The sequence below is a fragment of the Excalfactoria chinensis genome, chromosome 13 (assembly GCF_039878825.1).
Source record: "Excalfactoria chinensis isolate bCotChi1 chromosome 13, bCotChi1.hap2, whole genome shotgun sequence".
Taxonomy (NCBI): domain Eukaryota; kingdom Metazoa; phylum Chordata; class Aves; order Galliformes; family Phasianidae; genus Excalfactoria; species Excalfactoria chinensis.
This window is the reverse complement of record NC_092837.1, coordinates 10,930,011-10,941,691: the sequence shown is the minus strand read 5'-3', so window position 1 is coordinate 10,941,691 and position 11,681 is coordinate 10,930,011. Positions and strand designations below refer to the sequence as shown.

Genomic DNA, 11,681 nt, shown 5'->3' with positions numbered 1-11,681 from the left:
CCAGCGTGGCGTGGGGCTGTGCACACAGCGGCTGCGGGGGGGGGGGGGGGGGGGGGGGGCAGGACGGATCCCCGCACATCGCCCGGGGGCTGCCGGTTCGGAGCTGCGGGTTCGTAGCTCGAGCTTCCCGGGCTCCCAGGCCGCAGACTCCGGTCCCGTCCACGGCGGCACCACCCGCGGGAGGCGGGGCGGCGCGGGGCTCGCCGGGAGCTGTAGTTGCGGGGCGGGCAGCAGGCGGCCCGGGGAGCATGGCCGTCCGCTCGCTGCGGGCCGGGGCTCGGCTGTCCGTCGGAGCGGCGCGGCAGGGCAGGTGCGTGTGGGTGCGGGGCCTGTGCGGACCGCGGGCGGGCGGACGGCGGGGATCGGAGCGGGACGTGGCGGCGGAGCGGGGCTGGGCCCAGCGCGGCGGGCCCGGGCCTGTCCCGTCCCGTCCCGTCCCGTCCCGCTGGGTGAGTCGGGAGCCGGGCTGCCCCGCAGAGCCGGGCTGTCCGAGAGGGGAGGCGGCCCTTCCTGCGGGGCAGCTCCCCGTGCCCGCTGCCGTTCTGTGTGCGGGGAGCGGCCCTGTGCGTGTGACGGCCTCCGCACGACTCCGACCATCGTACGGCAGCTGTGCTGCGATGCCCATCGCAGGGTGCTGGATGGTCGTCGTGTCCGTGCTCGGGCAGGCGTTGTTCGGCTGCTGTGGGATCTGAGTTATGGAAGAGCAGTGAATCCATAGCTGCTCTATTTCAGTGGAATGCAGGCAGCTGGAAAAGAAAGCGAACAAACTGGATGGTCCCTTATTCTGTTGGTGGTGGGGTGTTTGTTTGCTTGCTTTTATCCTTCTGGAAATAACTGGAAGGCCACACAATAAAGCGATACCTTAAATGGAAGCACTGGGTACTCGTAGGTGTGAAAGCTGCCGTGCTCCTGGCAGCACGTGGGAGACAGGCCCGGGTCCTGGCAGCACAATGAGAGCCGAGGACAGCCGGCTCTGTGCAGGGACTGCTGGCCGCGCAGCCCTGCTGCAGGAGCTCGTTCTGCTGTTGGGTACCAATGGGGAGGCCACGAGGTGTTCTCTGATACCACTGCCCGGTGGGGGGTAACGAGGAGGTTTCAATCCAAAGCAGCGATGCAGATGTTTCTGCAACTCGGCACTTGCGTGCTTTGTCATGCAGAGTTGGGAGGAGAAGTGCTTGAGGAGGAGGTGGGGTAGAGTCCTTGTGTGGTCTGAAGCTTTGGTGCCTGTGCTCCGGATAGAGCAGTCGTTCTGAATGCAGGCCCGTTCCCATCGATAAAATACCCATCTTTAAGGATAGCTGACTTTGGCCATGCGGCTGCCATCAGCTTCTCCCCTCCATCTATGTATGCCCTCTCTGACATCAGCGTGTAAATCTCTCTGAAGCTCCAGCGTAGTCCTATGATCCTTTCACACCCACTGGGACTTCCCCACGGCTGTCACCTCAGGATGTGTCAGCTTCCTCCTCTGGGATTCCGCCTATTTTTAGGGCAGCTGCGACCCAGGACTGTGTTTAGGAGATAGAGGACAGGCTGTAAATAGCACTCGCCCTTTGTAGTGGTGTGTTTCTTTCATCCTCAAGGAAGAAGCCAATTGAGCAGCATTTTCAGTTCTGCTTCACACTCCTCGAATTTCCCTTTGGAGTCAAGTCAGCCCGTGGTTCTTTTGAGGTCCCAACTTTGGAGGCAGACTTGTCTGAACAGCCCACGGGGCGTTGCACTGTGCAGCTCTGCAGCTTGGTTTTGCTGCCTGCAGACAGCACTCCATGCCGGCAGCTCTTTGCTTCACGTAGGCAGGGCCCCCGAGTGCAGACACAACTCGCTCATGGCCCTCTCCTACGCACCGAAACACACCCGTCTGTGTGCTGTGAATCACCCACGCGTGGAACCCACTCAGTCAGCTTCACTTCTTGGATGCAAAAGAGTTAACTTTGTTTGTATTGGCGTTGTTTTTGTAAGCCGCAGGTGTGTCACCTGTGAGGTGCTTAGCAACTGCTGCTAAGCTGGAGGTCAGCTTCTTTGGCTGGTCTGCAGCAGGGCTGATCTCCCTCCCTGCGGCTCTTCAAATGAAATACAAGAAGATGAAGGGCAGGGTTTGTAGCTGTTGCTCACCACAGCCATGCTTGGTGGTTCTTGGGCAGAGACAGCTCTTCAAGTGTGCTTTGGTCACACAGTCTAAACAGTCTGAAGCACCCAAAGGGCAGAGTCTAAAAGATTTGTTCCAAATGTCTGTTTGCTGTCCTTGCTGCCCATCTCCTTTGTAAAGAGCTGAAATCTTGCTTAGAATCTCGTGTGCCTGCTTTTAGTAATGGTGCTAAACTGAAATTCTTTCTTATTACTGTGTTGGAATTTAACTTTCCCTTTCTTGTCCCTAGTTTGTATTTCAGGGAGCCCCTGTGTGTTTTCAGCACTGCAGCTCAGCAGAGAAGTACAGGAGATGAGTGTGGGCCGGAAGATCCCCGTGATGAACCGAAGCATCCCCTTCCTGACTGTGCCTTAGAGCACAAAGCCGTCAAATTAGAAGAGCAAGTTCGGGACTTAACTGTGAGTTTGCAGCTGGTGGCATTGTCAGCTTTCATTTGGGCCCCTTGACTTTTACTTTCAGCCTCATCTTGTTCTGTAAAGAGCTACAGCCCTCAGACAGGACCGCTGTGTTGTGACAGCATTCGGAGCAGCTCTGCCTTCCCCACAAACACCAGGTGTCACAGAATCACACTGGGAGCAGGATGCTGACAGTTTGATCCCAGCAGGCAAAACTGTGTGTCAGAGTTGGGCTGCGGTCAGTTCTTTCACAGCGTTGTACAGAGGGAACGTCAGTAGCTTTGTCATGGTTAGCGTCACAGATTGTAGTGTCCTGGGTCCGTGTTGTCTGACAAGTCAGCTTTGGTGGCTGGTAAGAGGATAAATACTGCAGCACAGGGCAGTTCTGGGGATGACTATCCAGAGTACAACTTCAGCAAGTGACAAATTAGCTCTTAGCTGTTGCTAAGACCTGCCTGCTGGAGAAAGAAGCATCTCAACGGGCGCAGTGAGTCATGCAGAAAGCAGCAGCCTGACAATGTGCTGAGCACTGAGTGCTTCTGGCCTTGGGTCTTTTGAGGGGGTTGCAGTTGTGCTGATTAATCAGTAGGAGAGAGCTTGGCTTTATGTTTTAATGAAAATGCTGGAGCCCAGTGCATACCTGGTGTGTAATGGCGTCTTGTTTTGGCAGTATCAAAGGGATTGCAATTTTGTCAGGAAAATCAGCTTTATGGCACTGTCTGACGTCTCCTTTTACTGTTATAGGAACGATACAGGAAAGCTTTGGCAGATTCTGAGAATGTCCGGAGGAGAACGCAGAAGTTTGTGGAAGATGCCAAGCTCTTTGGTGAGCAAAGTGACACAGGGCTGTGTTTGCTGCTGCAGCCTGCCTGAACACAAAACGCTGATCAGCAGCTTTTCTCTCCCCTTTGCCCTGATCTTGTTTGTTGTAAAGTGCAGCGTGATGCTTGGCCTGGTTTGCTGGTGTCTGGGTGTTACTCCTCTCTGTGTCCAGCTGTGTCCTGTCAGTGTTATTTCCCTGCTTTATGGTCTTTTCTAAAGAAAACAGGCCTGGTGCTGTTGAAGGTAGTTCTCAGAAATTACAGGTGAGAATCGGCTCTCGCAGGATGTGTGTTGTGGGTTATCATCAACTTGTGGTCACTATTATATTAACAGTCTCTTCTGCCCTGGCTTTTAGGTGGTAGATCCTGTGTGGGACAAAGGGGGGTGGCTGCTATATCAGATGGTCTTTACAGTTTCTCTGATAAACATTTTCGCATCAGTGGAGTGAGTTGGATTGCAGGTTGGGAACTGAGGCAGGCAAAGGGGGAAAACTGCTGTGTAGTCATTGCTCTCTGCCAGCCCCGAGAATGAGAAAGCATTGTTTTCCATAGCATGTGTAAAGATTTCTTGTTAGTTAATTTTACTGGCTTTGAAATTGGAGCTACATCTGTTCCCATTGTGCTACAGAATGGCTGTTGAGCTCTGGGAAAATCAGAATTATTAGTTGGGGTTTTTTTTATCTGTTGTCCTTCATTAATTTCTTATTTCTTTGTTCCATAGGGATCCAGAGTTTCTGCAGGGACCTTGTGGAGGTAGCAGATATCTTGGAGAAGACTGCTGAGAGTGCTGCAGAAGAAGCAGAGCCCACTAATCCAAATCCAACCCTACAGAAGATCTACGAGGGCCTCTCTCTCATAGAGGCCAAATTGCAAAGTGTATTTGCCAAACACGGCCTTCAGAAGATGAGCCCTGTTGGCGACAAATACGATCCATACGACCACGAAATAGTTTGTCATGTCCCAGCTGAGGGGATGCAGCCGGGCACGATAGCACTGGTGACTCAGGATGGCTACAAACTCCATGGTCGCACTATCAGACACGCTCTTGTTGGTGTGGCCGTGGAGTCACAGGAGTGAATGATGCCCCTTGGCATCTGGGACCTGACTGGGCTGAGGACCTCTCAGCACTCATGACAGCTGCAGCTGCATGTCTTTACTTATTTATTAAGCTAGATTCGTATCGTGCGTTGGCTTCTTCATATTGCGTGCAGTCTTTTTTGCCATTAATTATAAGGTACTTGTATATTTAATGATCCTTTTTTTGGAGTATGTGCAGTAGTATTAGGAGTTCAGCTATTTGTCAGAAATGTGGCATTACAGCCCCGTTCTCTGATGCTCATTTCTCCATTAGAACTTGGATAGGGAAGGGGATAAGAAACAGAAATTCTTTGAGATTTAGGGCATCTTGTCCCTCAGCTGCATCTCTGAGACGGATTCCAGCTGTGGCCTTCAGGCAAGTAACTCCTCTGCCTCAGTTTCTGTATCTGTATGGAGGGAACATAATAATATTTACTGACCTACCTCACAGGGATGCAGTGAGGCTTTTTCTTTGGCGAGCACTCAGAGGAGGAAAAGCTCAAAGGGCTGAGTATTATTGGGCTGATTTGGGTATCTTCCCTTCTCCCAGACCCCTTTGCTGGGGTCAAGAAGATTGAGTGCTTGGAGTGACATTTAGGGCCATTTTAACTCAGATCTCTCTTTCTCCAACCAAAAAAGTGTATTTTAGAGGAGAGTAATCTCTCTTCCCTGGTGGGTATTTGTGCATCTTTCAAGCATGATAAACGATATGCTTTCTGTTGCAGCTGCTGGCGAAATGGAGATGTGCCCTGCTTTATTTTCTCCAGCTCTCCAATAATGGTACTCAGATAACGCTAACTTGTCATTGCCATTCAGATTCTACCCTTGTGTACTCACAGTAAATGTGAAACCATTTGGTTGGGGTTGGTTTTTTTTCACTCCAGGAGGAAAAAAATCTTTTCTACAAAAGTCTCAAGTGTCCTTGAAACAGTTTCAGCAGCGGTGATGAGAAAGGAAGAGAAGCAGAAGGCAAGGGGACTGAAGGCTGACCTCAAGCTATCCTCCTAGCTGGAGGCATGTTGTTGTCACAGTATGGCATATGTATTTCCCAGAGGTCCTTTTGCCAGGGAGTCCATTTATCTCAGCTGAAAGGATGCAGTCACCCATTAAGATCAGAATTTAACCCTTGGGAGAGCAGTAAGCAGTATAGTGACAAAACAACTGTATAAGCCAGGCTGTGGTTTGCACTATATAAAACCCCCAGGCATGGTGGTTTTCAGGTTATTTCTTACAAATTCATTAATTCCTGCCTTCTTAGCTTTTGGAATTGGATCAGCCCAGCAGTTGTTTGAGATCTGCTTGCAAAAGCTCTTTATTTTGGTGGGTGCCATCACTGGTTTGGGAGAAAACTCATTCTCCTATTCCTTTGCAGGCTTTGGTTTTGTAACCCTTTTGTGATGGGCTTCAGGGTAACAGCAGCTTTCATGAAGCATCTATCAGCATTATTTCGTGTGAGGAGACCATACACAGAGCATATGCAGCTAATGGGTTGGCATAGAATTTTTAGGTAGGGAGGTGCTTGTTTTGATATGCTGCACACAGGCTGCTTTTACTGCTATATGAGAGTGACCCAGTGTGGTTTTGTGCTCCTGAGTAGTTAGGTCTGCAGAGGGGGAGAGCCAGCTGTGCAAATGAATGTGTAACATGAAAGATTATTTATAAGGAACTGAACAGAAATGCAGGCATTTTAGGTAAGAGGTCATTTTCACTCATAGAAAGGCTGCAACTTAACCTGAGCCGTACTTAAAGTAGCAGGTGGCCAAAAGTGATGGGATCCAAAGCACCTTTAAACTGACCCACTGTGCAACCTGACTGTGAAAGTATGCAACGCCTGCTTGGTCCTCCCTTGAACTGTTTGCTAGGCCTGTCTGTCACCCCAGCTAGCATTCAGTCTTTTTTGCCTTAAAGAAGTACCCTAAAATGCACTGCAGGCTCTGTCTGTCTGCAGTCTATCTGTTCAGCTGGTATATCTGGGATCTGCCTGCACTGAGGCACTGCTGTGTGGCTGGAGCAGCAATCCGAGCTCTCAGGTTCCTGTGCTGTTTCTGAACCCCTCTCTCCCCACCTCAAGCTATTTTCCCAGTTTGTGCCCCAGTTTTGTACGTCTGTGAAACTTCTGTAGATCTAATTAGGCTTTATGATGGTTATTGCAAGATACAGGTAGTGCTTAGTGGCTCTTGCAGAAGTTACCAAAGACTGTTGTTGTTTGTCCTGCTTGCTTTGAATTGTGAAAGGGGAATGAAAGAACCAAACCTGGATTCCATCACAGAATTTCCTAGGCAGAATGGGGTTCCCTTGCTTTTCAAGCACACTTAATGATGATCTCTTATTGTGGATGAGATTGCCTAAGGGTGGAGTGTGTTTCTCCTCTTTGTAGCTTCCCAGCTTGTGCAGAGCTCACACAGCACGGTGGGATGAGATGAGTCCCCTTCAGTGCTCTGCAGTGACACCAAAGAGTCCAACCCATGAGCTTCTTCCCTGCTGTCACTTCATTCCAACCATGTTTGTTAGAAGGGATGGAGCAGCAGAGGAGAGCGAGTGCTGCATTACTCTGCACTGTACCTCTGCACCTCCTGCTGGTTTCCACTTGCTCACCCAGCCACCAACTGAGCTGGGAGCACAGAGCAGGTAACCCACTGTGTGCTGGTGGTGTGTGGAGCTGAGCTGTGCTGTGGGAGGCCGGGCAGCCGTGCGCTGAGCAGTGCTGTGCTCCTGGCTGGGGCTGCAGCAGTGCTGCCCCACCAACATGTTGGCTCTGAGCAGGAGCGGTGCAGAATATGAATGTCGCTTCGAGGACCTTAAATTCTCGGCTCTTCCTCAGCAGAAGGAAGAGAGCAGCTGTGATAAATCAATGGCTGCGAGAAACCCTCTCACTTTTGAAAACTATTTAAGTTTTAGATTGTGAACACGGTAGCGTTTTGTTGTTGTTTTAATGTGAGATGTTCTGGTACGACTCGCCAAGTCACATGAACAAAGCGTTGCTAAATCTCCAAAAATCTCAACTCCGTTTTAGTTGGCGAGAAAAACCGATATATACTGTATGTTGTGTTTGGGTGCTGTGCTTACCCAATGGGTCTGGCTGTAAGGAAGACTCGAGTGTGGGAGCAGTGCAAGTAAATGACAACAACATTGGAGTTAATGTTGGAAAGGGCTGGTTTTCTTTACGTGTCCAGACGCTGTCCGTTTGCTAATTAAACAAAGAATGGCAATTGCTGCTTCTCCTTTCTTTTCCCACTCGTTCCAAGCTGCGCCGTGGATTGAAAGGGCTGTTCCTCAGCTGGTTACCTAAAGGAAGGACCACGCTCTACCTCTTTATTTTAGGTGCACTCTGAGAAGTGAGCATGGAGGTCTCCCTCCTTCACACGGTGAGCTGTGCTGGTGCTGTGCCTGCTTGCATTTCTGTTCCTGGGAAGTCCTGCCATGGAGAGCTGTGCAGGAAGCACACTCTGCCTCTAGTGCTTCATTTTTGCTGTGTGCTTCCCGATGTGCACTAGCAAGCACGCTGTACTTACAAGACCGTTTCAGGTCTCGTGCCATCCCCTTGTGATCATAGAGGAAGCTTTCCATTTTGCAAGCTCTTCCTCCTGGCCTGGAAGCAGCTGCGATGGCATTGCTCCGTGTATTCACTAACCAAGAAATGCCGCGAGCTGCTGCCGTGCTCACTGCTGGCTCTTCTGGTTTTCTCCTCAGCAACAGCGAGAGTCGGGAGTTTGCAAACCGCAACCACCTCCGTCTGCAGCGCGAGCAAACGCAGGCGGTCCAACGCTCCCGGTCAGCAGGCAGACGTTAGCCCTTGGAGCAGGGCTGCAAGCAGCATCCTGCCCTGCCTGCGGCTCCGACGCCGCGCGGCTCTCCCGCCTCCTCCCCCGGAACGGAACGCGGCGCGCCGCCCCGTGCCCGCGAGCGGCAGTGACGAGCCCGGCGAGGGGCCACGCGAGCTCGGCGGCGCAGGGCAGCAGGCGGCGGGGCCGTGCCGTGCTGTGCCGTGCCGTGCCGTGCTGTGCCCACAGCCGGGGGCTCGGCGCTGTGCCTGCCGCGAGGGGCGGTGCCGCCGAGCCCAGCTGCATCCCCCGCCGCCCCGCCATGGCCCCGCCGTGTGTCGCGCTGCTGCTGCCGGCCCTGGCCGCCCTCCTGACCGTCCCCGTGGCCGCCCGCGCCCCGCCGCGCAGCATCGGTAGGTCCGGGTCGGGGGGAGGCGGGCGGGGGGCCCGGAGCCCGGCGGGGCTGCGGCGCCGTGCTTCGAGTGCGCCGCCAACCCCCGCCCCTCTCTGCCCGCAGCCGTGGTGGGCGCCGGGCTGGGCGGCTCGGCCGTCGCCTACTTCTTGCAGCAGCACTTCGGGCCGCAGGTGCAGCTGGACGTGTACGAGCAGGGCGGCGTGGGAGGCCGGCTGGCCACCGTCACCGTCAACAAGCAGCAGTACGAGAGCCGGGCCGCGTCCATCCACGCGCTCAGCCTGCACATGCAGGACTTCGTCAAGACGCTGGGTGAGTGCCGTGTGATCGGGGTGGACGCGGCGGTCCCTCGGCACGATGGGCACGAGGTGTCCCGGTGCCACAGCTTTGCTGTGACCGCACCGCGGGGCTCCGGGCAGACCTCGGAATCCCACCGCTGCGCCCCATCCGGCAGCGGGGCCGCCCCTCGGGATGCCGGAGCACGTGTGCTCGCTCTCCCACTGCCCACGCAGGAGCTCACTCACCCCATTACCCGCACCCACCACCCACCGGTGGGCTCCTCTGCTCCCCGCAGGGCTCAGGCAGCGCCGTGAGGTGCCGGGGAAGAGCGCCGTGTTCAGCGGGGAGCACTTTGTGCTGGAGGAGACCGACTGGTACCTGCTGAACCTATTCCGGCTCTGGTGGCACTACGGGATCAGCTTCCTGCGCCTACAGATGTGGGTGGAGGAGGTGATGGAGAAGTTCATGAGGTGGGGCCGTGGCAGGGCAAGGGTGGGGAGGGGGATTCTACCCAACACTGGGACCTCACCATGTGCCGCCATCCCCCCCAGGATCTACAAGTACCAGGCGCACGGCTACGCCTTCTCCAGCCTGGAGGAGCTGCTGCACTCGCTGGGAGGTGAAGCCTTCATCAACATGACACAGCGCTCGGTGGCCGAGGCTCTGCTGGAGGTGGGCATCACGCAGCGCTTCGTGGATGATGTCATTGCAGCCGTGCTGCGCTCCAGCTACGGCCAGTCGGTGTTGGTGCCCGCCTTTGCGGGTGAGAATCCATTGCCCTGTATGAGCATCCCCTATGGGGTCCCTCCCCGAGCAGCGCTCTGAGCACCCTCTCCATCCTCTCCGCAGGAGCCATGTCGCTGGCGGGGGCCCAGGGCAGCACATGGGCGGTGGAAGGAGGCAACAAGTTGGTGTGCTCAGGCCTGCTGAAGCTGACCAAAGCCAACATCATCCACGGCAGGGTGACGGGTGTCTCTCTGCACAGCTCTGGTGAGCCCAACTGCAGGGTCTGCTCCAGCCTTGTGCACCTATGGGTGCTGCTGGCCTTGGGGTTGTGGGTCTGCGCCTGGAGAAGGCTTGGTGGGGACGTGTTGATGGTTGGACCTGATGGTCTTAGCTGTCTTTTCCAACCATAATGGTTTTGTGAGGTGGGTGGTGGGGGCTGTGGGGATGCTGGGGGCTCTCTGTCTTTTTGAGAGGCTTAGCCCTGTCCTGCAGACCTCAGCCCTGGGGTCCCTTTGGTCCCTTCTTTAGGCTCACAGGTTCCCACTGGCACTGTCCATGCTCCCACAGGTTGGACAGTTGTGCTTTGCGGAGGGCAGCTTTGCCCCACTCCTCCTTACCTCACCAAAACAAGCTTCTCTAGAAGCTTTCTCCCACAGGCTCCGTAAAATGCTCTTCCTATTGCCCTAATGCAATCAGATGTTATGGTCCAGCACTGGAAAACCAGGGGGTGGAGGCAGTGCTGGGAAGAAGTGGAGCAGAAGGTCTGGGTCCATACAGCTTGGGGTCAGTGCTACACCCACTATCTGCCATTTCTTTTCAGAGGGGAGAGCCCTGTACCAGGTGCACTACACCAGCAGCGAAGGCCAGGGCTCTGCGTTCTACGACATGGTGGTGGTGACCACAGCCCTGCACCCCAGCAGGAGCAACTTCAGCTTCCAGAATTTCGAGCCGCCCATTGACAACTTCCCTGGCACCTTCCAGCCCTCCGTCACCTCCGTGGTGCACGGCTACCTCAACTCCTCCTACTTTGGCTTCCCTGACCCCAAGCTCTTCCCCTTCGCCAGCATCCTCACCACCGACACTCCCGCCCTCTTCTTCAACGCCATGGACAACATCTGTCCTGTCAATATCTCAGCTGGGTTCCGTCGCAAGCAGCCCCAGGAGGCGGCGGTGTGGCGGGTCCTCTCCCAGCAGCCCCTGGACAAGCAGCAGCTGAAGACCCTCTTCAGGTCGTACTACTCGGTGCAGGTGACGGAGTGGCAGTCACACCCCCGCTACGACTCCACCAAGTCGCTGCCACCCATCGTGCTCCATGAAAACCTCTTCTACCTCAGTGGTGTGGAATGGGTGGCCAGCTCCATGGAGATGATTGCCGTGGCGGCCAAAAATGTGGCCCTCCTGGCTTATAACCGCTGGTACCAGGACTTGGAGAAGATAGACCAGAAGGACTTGATGCACAAGGTGAAGACTGAGCTGTGATGCTTTGGGTGATGGTGGGCCAGGAGCTGCTTCCTGTAGTGGCCGGGGATGTATTTATTGCCTTGGGGTCACCACGGGGCTTGGGGCAGGGGGTGAGGGACAGGCTGTTTCTGGATGACTTGAACACGTTTTTTCTTCAGTAATGCAGCCCCTGTTGCTTGTCTGTGCCATTCACAGAGATTTCGCCTTCCCCTCCATTGGAATGTGCTGTAGGGAAGGGTCATCTTGCTTTGGGAGGGACCTCATGGGGCTTCAGAGCCAAGGCCATGGGGGTAGCGGGGCCCTGCTCCTCCCTGCTTGGCACAGCCCCTCCAGCCCAGGCATCGCCATGGGCCAAGGCATGGAGTGGGTCAGACAGAGGCCAGCAATGCACTTTATTATTTAGGACCTCAAAAGCTGCCTCAGCTTCCCCAGGATGTCAACTGCTTCCCACACCCTGCCTCTGTGGCGGGCCCTGGGGGTGGAGGGTGCACATGGGGCTTGGGGGTGGTGGGTGAGGACCTTCCCCCTCCATTCTTCTTGGCCTTTCAGTGGGGGTTCAATAGCTCTTGGCAAGGCCAGAGGCAGAATGATGTGCCGGGCTGCTTG

At 54.8% G+C, this 11,681-nt stretch overlaps 2 protein-coding genes across 2 annotated transcripts; both read left to right on the top strand.

Annotated features, from left to right (window-relative positions):
• Positions 1-159: 159 nt before the first annotated feature.
• Positions 160-7,639, top strand: GRPEL2 (GrpE like 2, mitochondrial). Its single transcript, XM_072348363.1, has 4 exons — positions 160-310; positions 2,373-2,541; positions 3,283-3,364; positions 4,081-7,639. The coding sequence occupies exons 1-4, from the start codon at positions 249-251 to the stop codon at positions 4,434-4,436; spliced, it is 669 nt and encodes a 222-aa protein (XP_072204464.1). The 5' UTR covers positions 160-248; the 3' UTR covers positions 4,437-7,639.
• Positions 7,640-8,395: 756 nt separating this feature from the next.
• On the top strand, positions 8,396-11,234 carry PCYOX1L (prenylcysteine oxidase 1 like). Its single transcript, XM_072348288.1, has 6 exons — positions 8,396-8,610; positions 8,715-8,921; positions 9,184-9,358; positions 9,440-9,651; positions 9,738-9,878; positions 10,435-11,234. Exons 1-6 carry the CDS (start codon positions 8,520-8,522, stop codon positions 11,091-11,093), a joined length of 1,485 nt encoding a protein of 494 aa, XP_072204389.1. The 5' UTR covers positions 8,396-8,519; the 3' UTR covers positions 11,094-11,234.
• The last annotated feature ends 447 nt before the right edge of the window (positions 11,235-11,681 follow it).